At 43.3% G+C, this 26,349-nt stretch overlaps 1 protein-coding gene across 1 annotated transcript; it reads left to right on the top strand.

The window, feature by feature from the left end:
* The first annotated feature begins 925 nt into the window (after positions 1-925).
* LOC136772061 (polymeric immunoglobulin receptor) lies at positions 926-26,309 on the top strand. The gene is made up of 11 exons (XM_066724754.1): positions 926-1,382; positions 6,749-7,069; positions 8,565-8,700; positions 12,533-12,570; positions 12,924-13,016; positions 14,276-14,483; positions 19,061-19,176; positions 20,989-21,309; positions 24,140-24,460; positions 25,197-25,332; positions 25,823-26,309. Exons 1-11 carry the CDS (start codon positions 1,316-1,318, stop codon positions 25,863-25,865), a joined length of 1,800 nt encoding a protein of 599 aa, XP_066580851.1. The 5' UTR covers positions 926-1,315; the 3' UTR covers positions 25,866-26,309.
* Positions 26,310-26,349: the final 40 nt, after the last annotated feature.

Genomic DNA, 26,349 nt, shown 5'->3' with positions numbered 1-26,349 from the left:
ACAGTCCAGTGCAATACAGTCCAGTGTAATACAGTCCAGTCCAGTGTGATACAGTCCAGTGCAATACAGTCCAGTGTAATACAGTCCAGTCCAGTGTAATTCAGTCCAGTTTAATACAGTCCAGTCCAGTGTAATATAGTCCAGTGTGATACAGTCCAGTGTAATACAGTCCAGTCCAGTGTGATACAGTCCAGTGTAATACAGTCCAGTCCAGTGTAATACAGTCCAGTCCAGTGTGATATAGTCCAGTGTGATACAGTCCAGTGCAATACAGTCCAGTGTAATACAGACCAGTGTAATACAGTCCAGTCCATTGTAATACAGTCCAGTGTATTACAGTCCAGTCCATTGTAATACAGTCCAGTGTGATACAGTCCAGTGTAATACAGTCCAGTGTGATACAGTCCAGTGCAATACAGTCCAGTGTAATACAGACCAGTGTAATACAGTCCAGTCCATTGTAATACAGTCCAGTGTATTACAGTCCAGTCCATTGTAATACAGTCCAGTGTAGTACAGTCCAGTCCAGTGTAATATAGTCCAGTATAATACAGTCCAGTCCAGTGTAATACAGTCCAGGTCAGGTCAGTCCCACCTATTTCTCTCTCTGGTTGCTCTGACAGCAGCTGCAGTGGCCAGGAGGAACATCAGAGCCGCCAGCCCCACTCCTGAGAACATCAGAGCCGCTTCACTGTGCCCTGAAATAGATACAGGCAGTGAGGAGAGCTGCCCAGTGTGGAGGGTCTGCCCCCTGTGTGTCTCAGGCCGGGGTGGCACTGAGGATGGCATGCTTGGTGACATGTGAGTTCAGACAGGACTGGGCTGCTGATCGTTGCTGAACTAGATTTTTTTTAAGGGCAGTTCTTAGGGACACAAACAAACATAACAAACACATAATACTGAAGATGAGCTCACCTGTGGGAGTGTCTGTGTTCACATGGTCAGCCACTGTTTCCAGAGGAAGCATGATCTGTGACATCATGCTGGGCAGACCGGAGAAGCTGTTCTCATAGTAAGTGAAAGATGGCACAAAGGCAACGCTCTCCAGGAACAACCTGATCATCCGGGTCCTGGAGAACTCCTGCGTAGCTCCGATGTTCACTGTTTCTGTTTCTCCCTGTATGAGTGTGAATTTTGTTAACTGAGAACAAGGATGTGGTCAGTGGACAGAGACAGAGACACACAGAAAAAGAGAGAGAGAGGGAAGTGAAAATAATGCACCAGTTACAGATTGTCTCCTTCCTTACTTCTCTCTCTCTCTCTCTCTCTCTCTCTCTCTCTGTATTGACAACTGTCTCTCTCTGCGTCTCAGTCAATGGGGTGTGCAGTAGGTGTGGGGGTGTCAGTGCTGCTGCTGGTCACTGTGGTCCAGATCTCCACAGGTGAGTTCATCTCTATCACAGCTTCTCTGACTCTAATACAGACAGTGTTACTTGACTCTAATACAGACAGTGTTACTGACTCTAATACAGACAGTGTTAGTGACTCTAATACAAACAGTGTTACTGTGACTCTAATACAGACAGTGTTACTGACTCTAATACAGACAGTGTTACTGTGACTCTAATACAGTGTTACTGACTCTAATACAGACAGTGTTACTGTGACTCTAATACAGACAGTGTTACTGACTCTAATACAGACAGTGTTACTGTGACTCTAATACAGACAGTGTTACTGACTCTAATACCGACAGTGTTACTGTGACTCGAATAGACAGTGTTACTGTGACTCTAATACAGACAGTGTTACTGTGACTCTAATACAGACAGTGTTACTGACTCTAATACAGACAGTGATACTGTGACTCTAATACAGACAGTGTTACTGGGACTCTAATATAGACAGTGTTAGTGACTCTAATACAGACAGTGTTACTGTGATTCTAATACCGACAGTGTTACTGTGACTCGAATACAGACAGTGTTACTGTGACTCTAATACAGACAGTGTTAGTGACTCTAATACAGACAGTGTTACTGACTCTAATACAGACAGTGTTAGTGACTCTAATACAGACAGTGATACTGTGACTCTAATACAGACAGTGTTAGTGACTCTAATACAGACAGTGTTACTGTGACTCTAATACAGACAGTGTTAGTGACTCTAATACAGACAGTGTTACTGTGACTCTAATACAGACAGTGTTACTGACTCTAATACAGACAGTGTTACTGTGACTCTAATACAGACAGTGTTAGTGACTCTAATACAGACAGTGATACTGTGACTCTAATACAGACAGTGTTATTGACTCTAATACAGACAGTGTTACTGACTCTAATACAGACAGTGTTAGTGACTCTAATACAAACAGTGATACTGTGACTCTAATACAGACAGTGTTAGTGACTCTAATACAGACAGTGTTACTGACTCTAATACAGACAGTGTTAGTGACTCTAATACAGACAGTGATACTGTGACTCTAATACAGACAGTGTTACTGACTCTAATACAGACAGTGTTACTGACTCTAATACAGACAGTGATACTGACTCTAATACAGACAGTGTTAGTGACTCTAATACAGACAGTGTTAGTGACTCTAATACAGACAGTGTTACTGACTCTAATACAGACAGTGTTACTGACTCTAATACAGACAGTGTTAGTGACTCTAATACAGACAGTGTTACTGGGACTCTAATACAGACAGTTACTGTGACTCTAATACAGACAGTGTTACTGTGACTCTAATACAGACAGTGTTACTGACTCTAATACAGACAGTGTTACTGTGACTCTAATACAGACAGTGTTACTGTGACTCTAATACAGACAGTGATACTGTGACTCTAATACAGACAGTGTTACTGTGACTCTAATACAGACAGTGTTACTGTGACTCTAATACAGACAGTGTTACTGACTCTAATACAGACAGTGATGTCCCACAGGGTGGGCAGTGTGTGATTGAACTGCGTGTTCGTGAGTCACGTGTCTGTTGGCGTTTGTTCAGCAGACCCCCCACAGGAAGTGTGACCTCACTAGCTGACGAGAGGAGGGGGCAGGTGGGGGTGAACTCTGGGGCTGCTCTGTATTGCAGGACAGGGAGTGAGGGCTCTGACTGACTCAGAGGTCCACTGCTCTGTGCTCATCTGTGGGGGTGTGTGGGGGGAGGAGGTCCCTCTTCACTGCGGAGGGTCTGAGAGGAAACAGGACACAGATGCTGAGCTCTGTCTCTGTCTCTGTCTCAATTCAACTCAAATTTGCTTCATTGGCATGACAAGGCATTTTTTGCCACAGCTTTTACTATTTATGTAACAGATAATAATAATAATAATAATAATAATAATAATAATAATAATAATAATAATAATAATAATAATAAAAAAATAAAAAAAATAATAATAATAATAAAAAAAAAATAATAATAATAATAATAATAATAGTGACTAATAATCTTGACAGTGACATTAATACCATTGCTAATAATAATGCTAATGCTAATAATTACAGTATACAGACAGCACGGCTCTAACAGGACCAGGCTCTGCTGAAACCCCGGCTCTGTGGGCGACAGCAGCAATCTTAAGAGATTAAGAGCTAATTCCTCAGTCGTTGCTGTGTCTAAATTGTCCCACTTTTCACAGAACTGGTTTAGGTCGAGGGATTCTTCAATGTCTTTCTGTGTTTGTTGGGCGTTTGTGTGTGCTTTTTTTGTTCAATGTGTGTTTGTTGTATTTGAGGATTTCACAGTATCTGTCTCTCTCTCTGTCACCCCCATTTGCCTCTTCTCTCTCCCTCATCATTCTTCTTCTTTTTATTATTGTATGACTGACAGTATATCCACTGTGTACAAACTATCAAATAATTAATGTTTTTTGTTTGCTTTGCCCCTTCTTCTTGGCTTCCTTCTCCTCCTCCTCCTCCTCCTCCTGCTGTAGTTGTGAGATCAGCTCTGTGGTTCCACTTGCTCTCCTCTCCCAGGTTCCTCTTCAGAGTCTGTTAATAAGACATTGCAACCCCTTCCCTGCCCCCTCTGTTAATTAATTTGAATCTTTTAATAGTAGCACACATAGTAGTAACATATTTATATATACATTTTTTACATGGTTTGCTGGGCAGCGTTTGTTTTGTTTTTAGAGCCGTGTGAAAGCGGATATGTGTGGTTCTATATATATATTTATCTTTCTCTGTGTCCTTTTAAATTTAAAATAAAGCTGTTCATTTTTTTATTCTCTCTTGCACTCAATATCTCCCCACCTCTCTCTCCATCTGTCCCTGCCCACCTTTAGCCCCATTGTCCCTCTCTCCCTCTCTATCTCTTTTCATTGATTGATTGAGATCATGACAGCCGGGGAGAAAGACTACCCCTATGTCTCTCCTCATCTTCCACTCGCCTCTGTCTCTCTCTCAAATTAAAATTAAAATTCAAAAGGAGCTTTATATGGCATGACCATACTATCAAACAAGACAAACATAGCATGACACAATACAGTTGAACGAATATTGTACACAATAAAATAACAAAGTAGAATGTATACCATATTTGGAATATGTATCAATCTGTGACATGACAATTATATCAACAAAAAAGGCATTGAATTCCCACAGGCCGTGGCAGGTGGACACATATTGGGCTTCGATGGTCGCAGTGCGCTGCTCCTCTCCTAGCAGGACGGGGAGTTTGCAGCCATCAGGGAGCTGATCGAATTCAGGGATTTTATGTTTTATTTGTTGCCAGTAGGTCTCCCTGATTTGTTTATATTTGGGACAGGACAGCAGGAAGTGCGGCTCTGTTTCAACCTCTGCCTGATCACAGAGACCACACAGCTGCTTTTCTCTGGCGATCCAGGTTTTCAATGGCCAGGCTGTGGTCACTGAGCCTGTACTGGTCAGTTCTGTCTGAGTTTTGTGTTTTTGACCCTAAACAGATACTCTACCAGGGTGAACTCTTTCTTTAGGGCCGAATAGCACTGTAGTTTATTATTGGATCCAATTTCATGTTTCCAGTTTAATTTGTAGCTGGTTTCCAGATTGGTATTAATGGTTTTCATCGTGTTTGCTGGGAGTTTTTTGCAGTTGGTGCTCTGGAGCTCACTGGTGTTGATTTGGCTCAATTGGCTGAGCTCCTGCACCATGCTAGGGGGCTCTCTCACACTGCTGCAGGTGGACCCAGTAGTTTAGCGCTCGCTTCTGTATGGAGAGGAGTAAGGGGTACCGGCCCAACTCGGCCCTGCAGGCGCTGTTGGCTGCGCTCCTGTGAACCTGCAGGAGGTGTGTGCAGAACTCCAAATAAAATGTCCAACAGAAGGATTGTTGAATAACACTCAAACATTTTTAGCCAGATTTGTATTGGAGGTTTGATTTTGTAGAGGCGATTCTTTATGGCATAGAAAGCCCTGCGTGCTTTATGTCTCAATGCATTCAGAGCCAGGGTGAAGCTGCCAGACACACTGATGATCAGGCCCAGGTAGCTGTAGCTGGTGCAGAGCTCCAGGGGGCTGTTGTCCAGGGTGAAGCGGTACCTGTGTCCCTGAGATCTGGCTTTCTTCTGGAAAAACATAACCCTGGGGCCGGATGCATAAACATAGACAAAGTCTTTGTCTTAGTATGATAGTAAGTCCTACTAATGATAGACACTCCGTTAAGTCCGTTGCATAAAACCGTCTTTCCTTACACTGGTCTAGACTGGTCTTACGTAGTCAATCGCGCACTGCACTCTGGGAATTTTCAGACACCCGAAGGAAAAAAAAACATGGCGGACGTTTCTCTAAAGCTGCGATGATCACAGTTAACTGAGAATCTATGCTAGTTATTGAAATATAATGTAGAGAAATGTATCATTTTCGGAAACTTTCACTAACACATTGAAACACAAGGTGTGGGATGAAATTAATAAAAATTTAACATTGTCAAACCAGTGTGTGCTCTGGGGTCTCTGTTTGTGGGGATTGCAGGCTTCACTTCCATAGACTTGGGGAGGAGGCTGACTAACTTGAAAATATATATATTTGCCAAAAATATATATATTGTAAACGAACAAAAAAATTTGACAAGAAATTGATGTTGAGATCAAAAATAAAAAAATCTAAAGCAAAATGTATAGAATTGTAAAAGAAAAAAAACAAAGCAAAGAAACGAAGATCACAGCATCGCAAGCGAAGACAGGGGCTGCAGCCAGTTTTGATATCGTTTTTTTTTTGCTTTCGATACATTTTTTTTCGTTTACAATTCTATACATCTTGCTTTTGATTTTTTTATGTTTGATCTCAACATCAATTTTTTCCAATTTTTGGAATGCGATACTTATGGCGCTAATTTGAGCCGATAGAGAACTATATTGATTTTTATTAAGAATTATAATTATTATTACTAGCTTGATCCGTAGTATTCGTTTATTAGGTTGTATTGCAGTTTTATAGTCTTATATAGGCTTACCTCCTGCCTGTCTCTTTGATCTACGTCTTCAGTTTATATCTTTACATTTCCTTTTTTTTTTAATTCATTTTTTGCTTGTAAAATTCAGTGAACCTTCATTTAGTATTGTATAAAACAAAAATCACAACTTATAACTTTAACTACTTAAAAACTGTAATTTTCTGTCTACCTGATTATTTCCTCTCTCATTTTTAGTTCAAACTGATTAGAAATGTAGTTTTTAAATAATGAGTATTTATTGTTTTAAGTTTCCCTGTCATTATCTCCTTTATCTGTGTGAAAGGATTAACCCTTCTCACCCCCACCTCTCCCTTCCTTACTCTCTCTCTCTACACTGACTGTGTGTTTTGTACTCCAGGCTGCACTGTGTCAGACCCTGGTCCCACTGTGATCTCTGCTCTCTCTGGAGCCTCAGTCCTCCTGTCCTGCTCCTGCGCTGACCCTCGCTCTCAGCCTGAGACACTCAGGTGGATTCTCAACCCAGGACCGAGTGCCACTGTGATAGTGCACTCTGATGGGACCGTCCACTCCAGCTACAGAGACAGAGTGCGGCTGTTTAACTCTGTCTCTCCTGGAAACCTCTCTCTCCTCCTCTCTCACCTGACTGAGAGGGACCAGGGTGACTACAGGTGTGAGGGCAGTGGGAGCAGCTACAGAGACATCAGCCTCACTGTGACAGGTAACTGTGCTGCACTGCAGGAGTTCAAGTCAGAGTTAAAGACAGGATAATGAAGTAGCTCAGTGCTGAGACACAGCACAGCTAAAGCCCAGTGATGACCAAGTGAGAGGTCTCTATTGTCCATGAAACTGCTGTGACAGACGCACTGAGACACTGTAGAAACTGTCAGCGCAGGCAGAGGGACAATGAACTCTGAGACTGAGCAGAAAGATGTGAATGTCTCTCCCTCTCTCTCATTGTCTTCCTTCTTCCTGTTTTATGTACCATTTCCTGCCTCTTTCTGTCCTTCAGAGCAAAGGCTCATGGTCACTGTAGTCCTTCTGTAAATGCCAGTGCTGAGAGAGAGACACTGACAGAGAGGAAGATGTCAGCTGATGAAACCTGTTTAGTGTTGAATAACCAATATTAAATATAATAGTGTGAGAGAGATCATCCTCACTGTGATAGGTAATGCCGTCCCTGTCTCCCTTTGTCATTGTCTTATGTAATCCTTTCCCTCCCTCATTCTTTCTTGCCATCTCTCACTCAGTCTCAGTCTCCCTCTGTAGCCCTCTCTCGTTCCTCCCTCTGTCTCCTATCCTCCGCATCTCTCTCTCTCTCTCTCTCTCTCTCTGTGTGTGCTGAGTGTGAGAGCGTCCTGCCCGCTGCAGTCTCAGCGGGTCCACACTGTGTGCTGTGAGTGGCGCACTGACCCTGCAGGGGACGGCTGGCAGCTCCACTCAGAGCTTGGTGGGACCCCAGCGCAGTGCGCAGTGCGTCTCACACAGTCAGCTCATCATATAATGGGAATCCACAGAGACGCTGCGATCCCTCCCTGCGGAGCTGAGAGAGAGAGAGAGCGAGAGGCGGGTGGTCAGCACTGCACCCAGGAAGTAGCTGCAGGGTGGCATCTTAAAATGACTGGCAGGAGTTTGGGCCTGTTGGAGCCCAGTCTCTCTCCTTTGCCTTTGTCTTGATCGACAGCTACTCTACCCTATCGCAGCCTAGGACAGTCTCCCATCCTCCTCCTTTGCTGTAGACTGTTCCCTTGGCTTGACTGACAAGTGCTCTGCCCTATTGTGGCCAGCCATGGTCAGCCCTCCTTCCACACAGGCTGTTCAGGTTGTTGTGTATATAACAGATATGAATAAAAGAAAAGAGACAAAAAGTTCCAAAAGGACGAACTGCTGTATTCGGACATCAGGGCATCAGCAGGCCGTAGTGTTTACTGCTCACAGCTACCATTCTACGGCACTCTTCCAGAAGAATCTATAGCTTATATATCTTCCACATACAGGTTCCAATGATTAACATATGATCCCATACATCCATAGCCAATAGCAAGAAACTAGGCATCATGCCACATTTTAAACACCCAATGATGATTGCATTTTACTAATGCATCTTTTAAAATAAACAGTTTTATTTGTAACCCTTTCATGTGACGTGTGACTGGTTTGCCCCTCAGACTCAGAGGTTGCTGTGTACAGTGAGTGACTCACACTGATTCTTACAGAGCAACAACCAAGACAAACAGCAACACCAGCGACCACAACTGCAGCGGCTCTGATGTTCTCAGGAGTGGGGCTGGCGGCTCTGACGTTCCTCCTGGCCACTGCAGCTGCTGTCAGAGCGACCAGAGAGAGAGACAGGTGGGTCTGACCTGACCTGGACTGTATTACACTGGACTGGACTGTATTCCACTGGACTGTATTACACTGGACTGGACTGTATTACTCTGGACTGGACTGTATTACACTGGGCTGTATTACTCTGGACTGGACGGTATTACTCTGGACTGTATTACACTGGACTGGACTGTATTACACTGGACTGTATTACACTGGACTGGACTGTATTACACTGGACTGTATGACACTGGACTGTATGACACTGGACTGTATTACACTGGACTGGACTGTATGACACTGGACTGTATTACACTGGACTGGACTGTATTACACTGGACTGTATTACACTGAAATGGACTGTATTACACTGGACTGGACTGTATTGCACTGGACTGTATTACACTGGACTGGACTGTATCACAATGGACTGTATTACACTGGACTGGACTGTATTACACTGGACTGTATTTCACTGGACTGTATTACACTGGACTGGACTGTATTGCACTGGACTGTATTACACTGGCCTGGACTGTATTGTACTCTGCTGTATTACTGTATTAAGCTTGCTTCTCTCTCTCTCTGTTTCTCTTTCCTGTTTAAAGGACAGCAGCAGAAGAATTTGCACTGAAGAGGAGCGGACACCCCCGAACTGAGTAGGAAATACAGAACAATACAGCTTAATTAAATACTGCAATACATATTAAACATATACTGCCATACAGCTTAAATACATTCTGCAACACATATGACATATATACCCTAATATAGCTTAAATATATACTGCTAATCTCGAATTTAAACTGAAATGTATTGTATATAGGTACTGCAATAGTTATTTCATAATTATTGAATAATTACCTTCATCTGTCTCCTGTTTCTCTGTTTCATCAACGCCATACCTTTATTCCAAAGTCTTGTCTGCACTTAGCAGCATTTCCGAGCTTGTTTTCCCTCTTAGTGTTTTGACAATTAGGGTTTACTGACCCTTGCCTGTTTTTTGATGTTCTTTCTGCCTGATCGAACGACCCAACCCCTGATATAACGACCACTCTTTCTTGTTTTGCCCGCATTGCCCTGTTCACTGGTATTCGACCCACGTATGTTATTGTCCTGCCTTTTGCCCGCACCCGAGTCCTCCATTCCCCTGGCTGTTCCTGTGACCCGAGTCTTTACAACATTTGTGTCTCTGATAAGTCCGGCTTGAGAGTCAGGTTGATGTCTGCTGAAGCACGTAACTCAAGGGCAGCTCACTCTGGGGTTTGATTCGTTATTGCAAGATGTTACTCTTTATCTAATCACTGTTTCTTTGTCTGTACAAGTGTATTAAACTCCTGCTCAGAGGAGTCAGAGAGCAATGTCACGCTGCCAGGGTACTGTTTCTCTCTCCATGTGCATCAATAAAGAATTAACTTGATCAACACGACACCCTGAATGAACCCTGAGTTTTCCTGCTTATTGAGGCCTTATTCCCCCTTCCCCTTTGCTCCACACTCACAGGACTCAGACCACAGATGGACTCAGTTGTTCTTCACTGTTTTGAGAATTGAACAATATCCTTTCATTAAAAAAAAAATGGTATTATTATTTCTTACCTGTATTTTCTTAATGTTTGCACCTAGTGGTGGTGAGATTGAACTAAATGCGATGTGAGAGTCTTACATTTCATGATGAGTCTCCGGATAATTCTAGCATTTTTTTAATACATTTTATTTATTGCAAGAATGAGGTCTACTTATACAATCATTACATAGCTTTTGTTGCATATTGCTCTCACTCAGTTTGAGGGGTATTATGGGATAAAATTAGGTCTTATTGGAATTACGAAGCTAATCCAGTTATCCTAGTATCTTTTAAATGGGTCTAATCGTAGTCTGAGACAGAAGGTTAATGTTTCAATCAAATAGATTTCATATACAATATTAATCCATTGCTCATAGGTTGGAGGGTCCTGAGAAAGCCATTTTTTTCATTTTCTTTTTGAATTCCCCCTATAGCCCATGATTTAAATCTATGATCATATCAAGCAGGGTGGAAATCTGAATCATAAGCTATCAATTTTAATAATGCTGCATCTGACTCCAGGTGGTATGTTTTTAAGAGTTTAAACCATAATTTGGCAGGTAGAATGACCCATGGCACTTCAGCTTTATTTAGGTCTTTAATCAGTGATTTATCCCCCAAATTCTGTGTATTGTTGTGGTCTCTATATCTTTCCATCTTGCAACATAACCCGTGCTACACCAACACACAAGAGGTCTCAGTTGGGCAGCACAGTAATAGGTCTGGAGACAGGGGAATGCCAACCCACCCCTTTCTTTAGAAAGCTGAAGTGTTTTAAATCTAACCATTCTATTCCAAGTAAATCTTGAAATGAGTCTTTCACATTCGTTAAACTGCCCCGATGGGACCTCTATAGGCAATGTTTGAAATAGGTACAGCAGTCTTGGCAATACATTCATTTTAACAGCCTCCACTCTAAAACTCAAAGACAAAGGGAGCAAATTCCACCTTGCAATATCCTCTTTAATTCTTGAGGTCAGTGGGTTGTAATTTATATAAAAAAATTGAGGTCTTCTGGTAAATGGACCCCTAAGTATTTGATTGATATTGACTGCCACTTCAGATTCAATTTCTCTTTTAACTGGGCTGAAGGGTTGAAGTTGTAGGTATAATTTAGTCTATATCCCGAGACCCTACTGAACTCCTCCAGAAGAACCAATACCTTCAAGAGATGCAGCTGGTTGCTCCATATATAATAGGAGATAGTCAGCATAAAGTGCAATTTTATGGCACTGTCCATTTAATTGTATACCTTTCATTTCTGGAGTCTGTTTTATCCATTGTGCAAGTAAGGAAAACAGAAGTGGGGACAAAGGGCAACCCTGTCTTGTACCTCTGTGCAGTTTGAATCTCTGAAATGTAGCCATTGATCTTACTTTGTGCATGTGGATCTGAATATATTGTTTCAATTCCTTTAATGAATTTATGACTAAATCCAAATCTTTGTAACATTTGATAAAGTGAATCCCAACTAACCCAGTCAAAGGCTTTTTCTGCATCAACACTAACCAATATCGCACTTATCTTTTTTTTACTTGTATATGTCTCATATGTAATGCTCGTCTAATATTGTCCTGCATTTGTCCGTTTAAAATAAAGCCTGTTGATCTAAGTTTATTAGTTGCAAATAAAGATCAATACAGTAACAATAGTAACCAGTAATAACAGTAATAACCAGTCCAGCAAAAGCTGCAGCGGAGAGATAAAAACAGGTGCTCAATGTCCAATAAACAGATCCCAGCTCGTCCTCTCCGCAGGACAGGGACAATATCATCCTCCATAAAGATTTTTGTTTAATTCAATTTAAATCTAGGGTCAAATAAATTGGGGCATGGTCAGACAGATTGATTGATTTGATCTCACGTTCCTTAATCTTAGCTCTGTCCTGCTTATACATTAAAAAATAATCTTAAAAAAGATGTGTGAGGGGCTGAAAAGTGAGTATAATCTCTACCTGATGGATGCAACTCTCTCCATACATCTAGAATGCCTAACTCTTCCATAAATCTCTTGACATATTTGATTAAGGGTTTGGGGAATTTTTTGTTATTTTTTAGTGGTGTCCAGATAGGGGTTCATATATAGTAGCGTGTCAGGGGGCATGCCCTCGCCTGGTACTACGTGCGGTGTTTGTAGGGCAAACCGTATGTGACTAGTCTTGTTGGGGACTAGTCCCTCTTGCATAGTGGCATCGGAATACACTGTGCGTGTGATTGTGGCAGGGTCCCTGCTAAATAGAGTCTCTATCATGCTTATGTTATTTGTTGTGATTGGTTAATTGGTCACGTAGGGTGAACGAGCGGGCATACGTGTACTACCAGCAGGGGGGTTGGACCTGCCGGTGGTCACGCATAGTCGGGGATATACACCAATCAGCCATAACATTATGACCACCTGCCTAATCTTGTGTAGTTCCCAAAACAGCCCTGACCCGTCGAGGCATGGACTCCACTAGACCTCTGAAGGTGTGCTGTGGTATCTGGCACCAAGACGTTAGCAACAGATCCTTTAAGTCCTGTAAGTTGCGAGGTGGGGCCTCCATGGATCGGACTCGTTTGTCCAGCACATCCCACAGATGGTGGATTGGATTGAAATCTGGGGAATTTGGAGGCCAAGTCAACACCTTGAACTCATTGTTGTGTTCCTCAAACCATTCCTGAACCATTTTTGCTTTGTGGCAGGGCGCATTATCCTGCTGAAAGAAGCCAATGCCATCAGGGAATACCGTATCCATGAAAGGGTGAACATGGTCTGCAACAGTGCTCAGGTAGGTGGTATGAATGGCAGGACCCAAGGTTTCCCAGCAGAACATTGCCCAAAGCATCACACTGCCTCCGCCAGCTTGCCTTCTTCCCATAGTGCATCCTGGTTCCATGTGTTCTCCAGGTAAGCGACGCACACGCACTCGGTCATCCACGAGATGTAAAAGAAAACGTGATTCATCAGACCAGGCCACCTTCTTCCATTGCTCCGTGGTCCAGTTCTGATGCTCACGTGCCCATTGTAGGCGCTTTCGGCAGTGGACAGGGGTCAGCATGGGCACCCTGACTGGTCTGCGGCTACGCAGCCCCATACACAACAAACTGCGACGCACTGTGTGTTCTGACACCATTCTATCAGAACCTGCATTCACTTTTTCAGCAATTTGAGCTACAGTAGCTCGTCTGTTGGATCGGACCACACGGGCCAGCCTTCGCTCCCCACGTGCATCAATGATCCTTGGCCGCCCATGACCCTGTCGCCGGTTCACCGCTTTTCCTTCCTTGGACACTTTTGATAGGTACTGACCACTGCAGACCGGGAACACCCCACAAGAGCTGCAGTTTTGGAGATGCTCTGACCCAGTCGTCTAGCCATCACAATGTGGTCCTTGTCAAAGTCGCTCAGATCCTTACGCTGCCCATTTTTCCTGCTTGTAACACATCAACTTTGAGGACAAAATGTTCACTTGCTGCCTAATATATCCCACCCACTGACAGGTGCCATGATAACGAGATTATCAGTGTTATTCACTTCACCTGTCAGTGCTCATAATGTTATGGCTGATCGGTGTGTATATATATAAATACCACAATAATATACTTCCTGTATATTTTTATATATATATATATACAGCTCTGGAAAAAATTAAGAGACCACTTCACACTTAATTTTTTCCAGTGCTGTGTATATATATATTTAGCCTTCTTCTTTCCTTTTGAATCTGTAAAAATTAATATTGTTAATATTTTTTTTACATTATCTCATTTATGCACCACCTTCTCTCTGTCTTCTTCCACTGTGTCCTCTCACTCTCAGATGATTCATTAATTGGCAGATGATTGATTAATTGACCCCAGAACATCGTGACAGCTGGGGGAGAACATTTTTTAAGTTTTTCTCTGTCGGTCTCTCCTCCTCTTTCTCTGTGTGAAAGTTTCACCAAGACCACATCCGTCTCTCTATCAACCCTTCTCACCCCCACCCCTTCCTTCCTATCTACCTCTCCATCTCCCTGCCGTCCCCCATACTGACTGTGTGTTTTCTGCTCCAGCCTGCACTGTGTCAGACCCTGGTCCCACTGTGATGTCTGCTCTCTCTGGAGCCTCAGTCCTCCTGTCCTGCTCCTGCACTGACCCTCGCTCTCAGCCTGGGACACTCAGGTGGATTCTCAACCCAGGACCGAGTGCCACTGTGATAGTGGACTATAGTGTGATTGTCCTCCCCAGCTACAGAGACAGAGTGCAGCTGTTTAACTGTGTGTAACCAGAGAGAGAGATCACCCTCACTGTGACAGGTAACGCTGTCTCCCTCTTGCATTCTGTCTCTCTCTCTGTCTCGGTCTCCCTCTGTAGCCCTCTCTCGTTCCTCCATCGTTTTCCTATTCTCTGCGTCTCTCTCTGTCTCTGTGCTGAGTGTGAGAGCGTCCTGCCCGCTGCAGTCTCAGCGGGTCCACACTGTGTGCTGTGAGTGGCGCACTGACCCTGCAGGGGACGGCTGGCAGCTCCACTCAGAGCTCGGTGGGACCCCAGCGCAGTGCGTCTCACACAGTCAGGTCATCATATAATGGGAATCCACAGAGCCACCAACGTTGACGTCACAAGATTCGTAGCAAAGACAACATTTGCGGGTTGATTGATAGAAAGATTGTGGATTTCTTGGTGATTTTGTACAATAATAACTTAGTTGGTGCCTATACCAATACTTACACAGAAACTTACAATCTGTAACCCCAGTTCAAGTCACTGGTGTGAGTGTTTGTGAAGAGTTTCTTCTTCTGCTTAATCTCCAGGAAGGGAAGGGGCAGCAGACACGGGACAGGGTGGGTGCTGATCAGCATAGACCAGAGCAGTGTGAATAATCATGTTCGACATTAATAATAGTTGTTTATAATGTTACTATAGATCATCTATCCTCCCAAGTTTACAGCACAGCTAAAGCATAGCAATGCTATTGATAAGTAAGCCTCCCGCATCCCAAAGCCTGCTTTAAGATATTGACAATGTCAGCATTAGACACTTTACATGTATATAACAGTAATAACTGTCTACTACAGTCCTGTCTGTATCAAGTGACATGTGCATGATGGGGGTAACAGTGAATACTATAGTTTTAATATATCTTCTAATCTTCTGAATGTACAGCTTGTTAGTATAGTTACAGTTTACAGTGTTAATGTACTTAAAATCACAAATATGGTTTACATTAATTAATTAATTAATTACCCTTAATTGATATTTGTTTAACTTTATTTGATATATTTACCTTACCTACATTAGCATAACAACAAACAAAACAGCGCACTTTATTAATCATGTCTCCCCGGTGTTACACATACCTACATAAACCTTGTCTTATACATAAATACTGTTCTTATCCTAATGCAGTGTAAACCCTGCATTAAATCATTTGCCAGCATGATGTAACTTTCACGTAACAAAATCTGAATATCCATATTTGATAGTCTTTAGATGTGTCCAGCAAATGTACAACTCGAGGTGAAAACTTTAATAGCATAATACTAGTTCACTTTTATATTACCGTTCACTCTCATGCGTTATAACCGAACTTGAAAAAAATTATGATTGGCAGTGCTCCGGGTTTGCTGGCTCCAGCTCCGGAGTGGCTCCAGAGGTTCAGCTCCAGCTGCAGGCTGGCTCCGGAGCTGATGGAAGCCCCCTGCTCCAGCTCCGGTTACTTTTAACCAGCTCCAGCTCCAGAGACACAAAAAACAGTGCAAACTACGATGCAAACGTTATAAATAATGATTCATTTTTTACTTATTTTATGTAAATAACTGTTTAACAAAAACAAAATATTAATAACAAACATCTGTTTAACCATTAAACATGAAAAAGTAGAAAATTGTAAAGATGTCTGTGGCAATTAGGGTCACCAACCGGCCAGTATTTTAGCGGACTGTCCGGTATTTGTACACTACATGGCCAACAGTATGTGGACACCCCTTCTAACTAGTGTATATGGCATGTGGGAGACTCTGATACCAAGTAGAGGAAGATTCTATGGTCTTATGAGACCAAAATAGAGCTTTCTGGCCTCAACGCTAAGCGCTACATTTGGTGCAAGCCTAACAAGGCACATCATCCTGAGAACACCATCCATACCGTGAAGCATGGTGGTGGCTGCATTACATAAAATGGATGCAGCAAAGGACTGAGAAATCCTGTAAAAAAAAACTGCTCAAGTCTGCAAGAGACCTGGGACTTGGGAGAAGATTAATCTTCCAGCAGGGCAATGACCCCAAACATACAGCCAGAGCCACACTGGAGTGGCTTAAAAATAAAAAGGTCAATGTCCTGGAGTGGCCCAGTGAAAGTCCAGACTTCAATCCAATTGAATTTACTTGTGTAAATTGTAAATTGGAATTTGTAAAATGTATTATTTTGAATTGCTATGTTTTAGCTAAGTTGAATTTGTAATGATTGATGCCTTGGAGCTAAAACCAATGCAAAAGAGCTTTTTTCAATATTACAGCAGCAAGAGGTCAATAAAGGAGGAAGTGAAACAGATAAAGGGCAAAAATGGAGGTATCTTGGAAAACGAACAAGATGTGGCAAATGTTCTAAATGAGTATTTCACAGAGGTTTTTACAAAAGAAAAAACAGATGACATGCCACAGGTTGACAATCAGTCCAGTCAAACCCTAAGATCAGGATAAATGAGGAGGAGGTACTAAAGGGACGAGCAGAATTAAAATCAAACAAATCACCTGGGCCAGATGGGATATTTCCAACAGTACTTAAAGAAATGAGGGAAATTATTTATAGGCCGCTAACTCAAATATTCCAAATGACACTTAGAACAGGGGATGTGCCAACTGACTGGAAGACAGCAAATGTCATACCAATCCACAAGAAAGGGGACAAAACTGAGCCAGGAAATTACAGACCAGTCAGTCTCACCTGCATCACCTGTGAAATGTTGAAAAAATGATTAGACAGAAAATAGAGGAGTATCTTTATGAAAACCATATTCTTGGACATAGTCAACATGGGTTTAGACGAGGCAGATCATGTCTTACTAATTTATTAGAGTTCTCTGAACATGCAACTGCAGCTGTAGATCATGTGAAAGCATATGATATGATATACTTAGATTTCCAAAAAGCTTTTGATAAGGATCCACACCAAAGACTGATCCTCAGATTGGAAGCTGTAGGCATTCAGGGTAATGTAAGTAGATGGATTATGAACTGGTTGATGTCTAGGAAACAGAGGGTGTCAATTAGAGGAGTCGCTTCTAACTGGAGTGAGGTTGTTAGTGGAGATCCACAGGGATCAGTACTAGGGCCTGTGCTTTTTCTAATCTATATTAATGATCTGGACTCTGGGATAGTTAGCAAACTTGTCAAATTTGCAGATGATACTAAAATAGGCGACTCAGCAGATACAATCTCGGCAGCACAGGCTATTCAGAGGGACTTAGATAATATTCAGTTGTGGGCCGACACCTGGCAGATGAAATTCAATGTGGACAAGTGCAAGGTATTACATGCAGGTAACAAAAATGTCCACTATAATTACACTATGGGAGGAACAGAACTAGATGAAGTAACGCATGAGAAAGACCTAGGAGTCTATGTGGACTCCTCACTTTCTCCATCCAAACAATGTGGGGAAGCAATAAAAAAGGCAAACACAATGCTAGGGTATATTGTCAAAAGTGTAGAATTGAGCACAAGGGCAGTGATGTTCAGACTGTACAATGCACTAGTTAGAGCTCATCTGGATACTGTGGACAGTTCTGGGCTCCACACTTCAAGAAAGATATCGCTGCTCTAGAGGCAGTTCAGAGGAGAGCAGCCAGACTTATTCCAGCTCTGAAGGGAAAGTCCTACTGAGAGACTGAGGACCTGAACCTTTTCACCCTGGAACAGAGGAGACTACGTGGGGACTTGATCCAAGTCTTCACAATCATGAAGGGCATCGACCACATCAAACCAGAGGAGCTTTTCCAGATCAGCAGGGACACACGCACCCGGGGACACAAATGGAAATTGGGCTTCAAGGCATTCGAGACAGAAAACAGGAGACACTTCTTCACACAGAGAGGCGTCACAATCTGAACAAACTCCCCAGCGATGTGGCTGAAGAGACAATTTGGGAACATTCAAAAACAGACTGGATAGGATCCTTGATCACTTAGTTATTAATGGACACCAAACGAGCACGATGGGGCGAATGGCCTCCTCTCGTTTGTAAACTTTCTTATGTTCTTAGTACAAAAAACAATAAGCGCACACCCTAGTAAAATGATGTGACAAGTACAGACATCATACACTTAAGTATTAAACAACAGAAGTGCTAATAATACACAGGTGCACAGGAAGGAAGCAGTTTGATAAAGTGCAGAATAGCAGGAGTTCTGAGCAGCTGCTGTATCACAGGTACAGTCTGGACAGATGTGTCCTGAGTCTTCGCTGGAAGGGGGTCAGGGACTCTGCTGTCCTGACCTCAGTGAGAAGATCGTTCCATCACTTAAGGGCCAGGATTGGAGGCAGGGGAGTGGAGACGGGGCACAATGAGTCTTCAATCACAGAAGATGGATTACGACAACTACTACAGTTAATGATTGTTGTAAAGAGTAACATTGCTGTGATTATAATATTAATTATAGAATAATATTGGGACGGCGGTGTTGATGTTGATGAAGATGAGGTAGTTACATTAATCATGCATTCCTTTCCCTGAACATCTCTGTTTACTGAGATGAAGGGAGTGGTCAGTGAATGCAGTGACTCAGAGAGAGAGAGAGAGGGAGAGAGAGAAGTAAAAATAACTCAGCAGTTGCAGATTGTCTCCTTCCTTACACATATGAGATTTTTTTTATCTCTTTCCCTCTCCCTTAGTCTCTCTGCATATCAGTCAATGGGGTGTGCAGTAGGTGTGGGGGTGTCAGTGCTGCTGCTGGTCACTGTGGTCCAGATCTCCACAGGTGAGTTCATCTCTATCACAGCTTCTCTGACTCTAATACAGACAGTGCGGCTCTAATAGCACTGTAGTTTATTATTGGATCCAATTTCATGTTTCCAGTTTAATTTGTAGCTGGTTTCCAGATTGGTATTAATGGTTTTCATCGTGTTTGCTGGGAGTTTTTTGCAGTTGGTGCTCTGGAGCTCACTGGTGTTGATTTGGCTCAATTGGCTGAGCTCCTGCACCATGCTAGGGGGCTCTCTCACACTGCTGCAGGTGGACCCAGTAGTTTAGCGCTCGCTTCTGTATGGAGAGGAGTAAGGGGTACCGGCCCAACTCGGCCCTGCAGGCGCTGTTGGCTGCGCTCCTGTGAACCTGCAGGAGGTGTGTGCAGAACTCCAAATAAAATGTCCAACAGAAGGATTGTTGAATAACACTCAAACATTTTTAGCCAGATTTGTATTGGAGGTTTGATTTTGTAGAGGCGATTCTTTATGGCATAGAAAGCCCTGCGTGCTTTATGTCTCAATGCATTCAGAGCCAGGGTGAAGCTGCCAGACACACTGATGATCAGGCCCAGGTAGCTGTAGCTGGTGCAGAGCTCCAGGGGGCTGTTGTCCAGGGTGAAGCGGTACCTGTGTCCCTGAGATCTGGCTTTCTTCTGGAAAAACATAACCCTGGGGCCGGATGCATAAACATAGACAAAGTCTTTGTCTTAGTATGATAGTAAGTCCTACTAATGATAGACACTCCGTTAAGTCCGTTGCATAAAACCGTCTTTCCTTACACTGGTCTAGACTGGTCTTACGTAGTCAATCGATGATCACAGTTAACTGAGAATCTATGCTAGTTATTGAAATATAATGTAGAGAAATGTATCATTTTCAGAAACTTTCACTAACACATTGAAACACAAGGTGTGGGATGAAATTAATAAAAATTTAACATTGTCAAACCAGTGTGTGCTCTGGGGTCTCTGTTTGTGGGGATTGCAGGCTTCACTTCCATAGACTTGGGGAGGAGGCTGACTAACTTGAAAATATATATATTTGCCAAAAATATATATATTGTAAACGAACAAAAAAACTTGACAAGAAATTGATGTTGAGATCAAAAATAAAAAAATCTAAAGCAAAATGTATAGAATTGTAAAAGAAAAAAAACAAAGCAAAGAAACGAAGATCACAGCATCGCAAGCGAAGACAGGGGCTGCAGCCAGTTTTGATATCGTTTTTTTTTTGCTTTCGATACATTTTTTTTCGTTTACAATTCTATACATCTTGCTTTTGATTTTTTTATGTTTGATCTCAACATCAATTTTTTCCAATTTTTGGAATGCGATACTTATGGCGCTAATTTGAGCCGATAGAGAACTATATTGATTTTTATTAAGAATTATAATTATTATTACTAGCTTGATCCGTAGTATTCGTTTATTAGGTTGTATTGCAGTTTTATAGTCTTATATAGGCTTACCTCCTGCCTGTCTCTTTGATCTACGTCTTCAGATTATATCTTTAAATTTCCTTTTTCTTTTTATTCATTTTTTGCTTGTAAAATTCAGTGAACCTTCATTTAGTATTGTATAAAACAAAAATCACAACTTATAACTTTAACTACTTAAAAACTGTAATTTTCTGTCTACCTGATTATTTCCTCTCTCATTTTTAGTTCAAACTGATTAGAAATGTAGTTTTTAAATAATGAGTATTTATTGTTTTAAGTTTCCCTGTCATTATCTCCTTTATCTGTGTGAAAGGATTAACCCTTCTCACCCCCACCTCTCCCTTCCTTACTCTCTCTCTCTACACTGACTGTGTGTTTTGTACTCCAGGCTGCACTGTGTCAGACCCTGGTCCCACTGTGATCTCCGCTCTCTCTGGAGCCTCAGTCCTCCTGTCCTGCTCCTGCGCTGACCCTCGCTCTCAGCCTGGGACACTCAGGTGGATTCTCAACCCAGGACTGAGTGCCATTGAGATAGTGGACTCTGATGGGACCGTCCACTCCAGATACACAGACAGAGTGCGGCTGTTTAACTCTGTCTCTCCTGGAAACCTCTCTCTCCTCCTCTCTCACCTGACTGAGAGGGACCAGGGTGACTACAGGTGTGAGGGCAGTGGGAGCAGCTACAGAGACATCAGCCTCACTGTGACAGGTAACTGTGCTGCACTGCAGGAGTTCAAGTCAGAGTTAAAGACAGGATAATGAAGTAGCTCAGTGCTGAGACACAGCACAGCTAAAGCCCAGTGATGACCAAGTGAGAGGTCTCTATTGTCCATGAAACTGCTGTGACAGACGCACTGAGACACTGTAGAAACTGTCAGCGCAGGCAGAGGGACAATGAACTTTGAGACTGAGCAGAAAGATGTGAATGTCTCTCCCTCTCTCTCGTTGTCTTCCTTCTTCCTGTTTTATGTACCATTTCCTGCCTCTTTCTGTCCTTCAGAGCAAAGGCTCATGGTCACTGTAGTCCTTCTGTAAATGCCAGTGCTGAGAGAGAGACACTGACAGAGAGGAAGATGTCAGCTGATGAAACCTGTTCAGTTTTGAATAACTGCAGTGTGAAACACAGCAGCTTGTCCCTGAGCTACACCACTGCAGTTTACTGCACAATACTGCATTGCATTGTATTACACTGTATTGTATTGAATTGTGGGTGTTAAGCTGCTTTGTTCTTCCTCACTCAGTAATAGTCATAGTAGCATTAACTACAGTAAACCACACACCACTGCTGCTGCTGTGATTACAGTTCTTAATACTACTGTAACTGCTGACACCTGGCGTCTGTGGACATTTTTAAACCAGCCCAGGGTCACTGTAGTCCTTCAGATCACAGTGACGCACGGCCTCTTTTCTTTGGCCAGCCATGTGTTCTTGTGTCGGCCAGTTTCTCTGGTCAGGCTGTGGTCACTGAGTCTGTACTGGGTCAGGATCTGTTTTGTGTTTTTTACCCTGACCAGATATTCTGCCAGGGTACATTCTTTGTTCAGGGCCAGATATCATTGTAGTTTATCATTTGATTCGATTAGATTTGTCCAATGTAGTTTATAATTGTCTTCCAGATTTCATTTCATTGTTTGTGCCGGGAGTTTTTTGCTGGTGCTGTTGTGAGACTCACTGTTGTCAATCTGGCTCAGTGGCTGAGCTTCAGCACCATATTTCTGAGGGGCTGCTCTTGTGGGGGCTGTGCGGCTCCGCAGGGCTGTGTGTGGCAGGATTGTGGGTCGACTTGCTGCAGGTGAACCCAGTAGAGCTCCTTTCTGTATGGAGTGGAGTAATGGAAACCGGCCCAGTTCAGCCCTGCAGGTGCTTGAGTTTTGTTCTTGCTGCCGTTGTTTCAAATATAAAATAGATTTATTTGATGAACGAATATATTCAATTTTGTCTTTGAAATGTTTTCATTAGAAAGCCATTTAACATACTTCCTATTTCTGCACTATTGATCATTCTCGTGTTTTCCTCAGCGCTGCTCTGTGTCCACTTATAGGCTGGTTTGATTGTATAATTTGGTGGGATGGGGGTGCAGATTAGAAGTAGTTTGTTTAGAGTTAGATTTTAGACACAGGGCTGTCTGACAGGGAGGTTTGACTACAAATGCATTAATAGACTCTGGGTTCATGTCTGTGACAGCGTTGTCTACTGCACTATTTCCTAAAGCAGAGCTGTAAGTATACCTGCCCTGGGAGTCCCCTCTGATCCTGCCATTAGCAATGTACCGACCCAGGCTTTTACAGAGCTGCAGCACCTGTGTCCCGCTCTTATTCACCACCCTGTCAATACTGATCCTCTGAGTGGAGACGGGCGTGTGGCACACGGGGCTGTCCAATCACACGGCTGCTCTGAGTGGAGACGGGCGTGTGGCACACGGGGCTGTCCAATCACACGGCTGCTCTGAGTGGAGACGGGTGTGTGGCACACGGGGCTGTCCAATCACACGGCTGCTCTGAGTGGAGACGGGTGTGTGGCACACGGGGCTGTCCAATCACACGGCTGCTCTGAGTGGAGACGGGCGTGTGGCACACGGGGCTGTCCAATCACACGGCTGCTCTGAGTGGAGACGGGCGTGTGGCACACGGGGCTGTCCAATCACACGGCTGCTCTGAGTGGAGACGGGTGTGTGGCACACGGGGCTGTCCAATCACACAGCTGCTGCCCTCTGTGCTGATGCAGTCCATCTCTCTGCCAGTCCTGGCGTTGAGGTCTCCACACAGCAGCACTGAGCCCAGGGTCTGGAAGTGGCTCATTTCCGACTGTACATTTTGAAAGCAGCTTCCCTGTGGTTGGGGAGTCAACTGGTGGCATGTAAACTGTGCACAGGAATGTGTCGAATTGGGAATTAAGAATTTTCTTTTCAAACTTGAGCCATAAATGTGTCCTAGAGACTGTTCTTGAGTCCCTCTCTCTCTCTCTCTCTCTCTCTCTCTCTCTCTCTCTCTCTCCCTCTCTCTCTCTCTCTCTCTCTCTCTCTCTCAATTTTCAATTTGTTTTCAATTTAAGGAGATTTATTGGCATGAAAAAACAAATGTGTTTAAGCTGTTGGACATTACATACATGTATGGAAAATAAATCAAATAATAAATCACAATGCTTTTTAAAATGTATTAAAGTACAAAAAGAAGAAAAGAAAATGACAATATAAAATATATTTTATACTTAGAAAGAAAGAAAGAAAGAAAGAATAGATAGTAATCTTAATATATATAAACAATTTACTTTTTGTGATTGTTTTTATCAAACACAGAAGTAACAAGAAAATACATAATAATAGTAACTACAGTTCTCCTCGTGCTCATGTCACGTTGTGCCCCTCAATCTGTGTCAGGCGGCTCCGTACTGCGCAGCAAGTGGGGGGTGTCCCTCCTCAGGAGGACTGACCGTTTTTCTGTGTTTTCCATTCTCACAAAGATTGAGTGGTCGACTGTTCTTTTATTAAAGGATATGTCCTGTATTTAGGTGTATTTATTGCAGTGTGTTTTGTACTCCAGGCTGCACTCTGTTAGGCCCTGGACACACTGTGATCTCCGCTCTCTCTGGAGCCTCAGTCCTCCTGCCCTGCTCCTGCACTGACACTCACTCTCAGCCCAAGAGACTCGGGTGGAGTCTCCTCTCAGGACTGAATGCCACTGAGATAGTGAAGTGTGATGGGACCGTCCACTCCAGCTACAGAGACAGAGTGCAGTTGTTTAACTCTGACTCCCCTGGAAACCTCTCTCTCCTCCTCTCTCACCTGACTGAGAGGGACCAGGGTGACTACAGGTGTGATGTCAGTTTGAGGAGCTTCAGAGACATCAGCCTCACTGTGACAGGTAATACTGTCTCCCTCTCTCTGTATTTGTCTCCTTCTCTCATTGTATGTTGTCATTCTAGATCTCCCTCATTCTTTCTTGCCATCTCTCTCTCCGTCTCGGTCTCCCTCTGTAGCCCTCTCTTGTTCCTCCATCATTCTCCTATTCTCTGCGTCTCTCTCTCTCTGTGTGTGCTGAGTGTGAGAGCGTCCTGCCCGCTGCAGTCTCAGCGGGTCCACACTGTGTGCTGTGAGTGGCGCACTGACCCTGCAGGGGACGGCTGGCAGCTCCACTCAGAGCTTGGTGGGACCCCAGCGCAGTGCGCAGTGCGTCTCACACAGTCAGCTCATCATATAATGGGAATCCACAGAGACGCTGCGATCCCTCCCTGCGGAGCTGAGAGAGAGAGAGAGAGCGAGAGGCGGGTGGTCAGCACTGCACCCAGGAAGTAGCTGCAGGGTGGCATCTTAAAATGACTGGCAGGAGTTTGGGCCTGTTGGAGCCCAGTCTCTCTCCTTTGCCTTTGTCTTGATCGACAGCTACTCTACCATATCGCAGCCTAGGACAGTCTCCCATCTTCCTCCTTTGCTGTAGACTGTTTCCTTGGCTTGACTGACAGGTGCTCTGCCCTATTGTGGCCAGCCATGGTCAGCTCTCCTTCCACACAGGCTGTTCACGTCATGTGACGTGTGACTGGTTTGCCCCTCAGACTCAGAGGTTGCTGTGTACAGTGAGTGACTCACACTGATTCTTACAGAGCAACAACCAAGACAAACAGCAACACCAGCGACCACAACTGCAGCGGCTCTGATGTTCTCAGGAGTGGGGCTGGCGGCTCTGACGTTCCTCCTGGCCACTGCAGCTGCTGTCAGAGCAACCAGAGAGAAAGACAGGTGGGTCTGACCTGACCTGGACTGTATTACTCTGGACTGGACGGTATCACACTGGACTGTATTACACTGGACTGTATTACACTGGACTGGACTGTATTCCACTGGACTGTATTGCACTGGACTGGACTGTATTACACTGGACTGGACTGTATTACACTGGACTGTTTTGCACTGGACTGGACTCTATTACACTGGACTGGACTGTATTACACTGGACTGTATTGCACTGGACTGGACTGTATTACACTGGACTCGGCTGTATTACACTGGACTGTATTACACTGGACTGGACTGTATTACACTGGACTGTATTACACTGAACTGGACTGTATTGCACTGGACTGTTTTACACTGGACTGGACTGTATTACACTGGACTGTATCACACTGGACTGTATTTCATTGGACAGGACTGTATTGCACTCTGCTGTATTACTGTATTAAGGTTTCTTCTCTCTCTCTGTCTCTCTTTCCTGTTTAATGGAGAGCAGAAGAAGAGTTTGCACTGAAGAGGAGAGGACGCCCCCCCACTGAGACTGAGGAGGAAATACAGAGCAATACAGCTTAATTATATACTGCACTATATACCACAGTACATATTAAACATATACCGCAGTACAGCTTAAATACATTCTGCAATACATATTAAATATATACCCTAATATAGCTTAAATATATAATGCTTATCTCAAATTCAAACTGAAATGTATTGTATATAGGTACTGCAATAGTTATTTAATTTAAACTGCAATGCATATTAAATATATACTGCTTGAGACCGTTCCCCAGAGGTCTGTTAGTGCACTGTGCCCCAGTGCATCATGGGGACTGTAGTTTCTCTGACACAGATCACCTGCACTGAGAAGAAGTACATTTTATCTCATTGTATTCTTTTTTCATTTGTTCTATTTTATATTTTATATTTTTGTAGCTGCAAGTGTAGAAGTTAATTAGTTTGCTCAATAGGAAGGAAAAATTGTTCCCTATTTAGTTTAGGAATGTGAACATCTGTGTCTCT

Source organism: Amia ocellicauda, chromosome 15 (genome assembly GCF_036373705.1).
Source record: "Amia ocellicauda isolate fAmiCal2 chromosome 15, fAmiCal2.hap1, whole genome shotgun sequence".
In the NCBI taxonomy this organism is placed as follows: domain Eukaryota; kingdom Metazoa; phylum Chordata; class Actinopteri; order Amiiformes; family Amiidae; genus Amia; species Amia ocellicauda.
This window is presented reverse-complemented; position numbering and strand designations above follow the sequence as displayed.

Bases quoted from the DNA above. Each gene is read 5' to 3' on its own strand.
- LOC136772061 (XM_066724754.1), top strand. From the start codon at position 1,316: ATGGGGTGTGCAGTAGGTGTGGGGGTGTCAGTGCTGCTGCTGGTCACT. The intron at 7,070-8,564 runs GTAACTGTGCTG...TGATTCTTACAG, and splicing joins CATCAGCCTCACTGTGACAG to AGCAACAACCAAGACAAACA. The intron at 25,333-25,822 runs GTGGGTCTGACC...AATGGAGAGCAG, and splicing joins GCAACCAGAGAGAAAGACAG to AAGAAGAGTTTGCACTGAAG.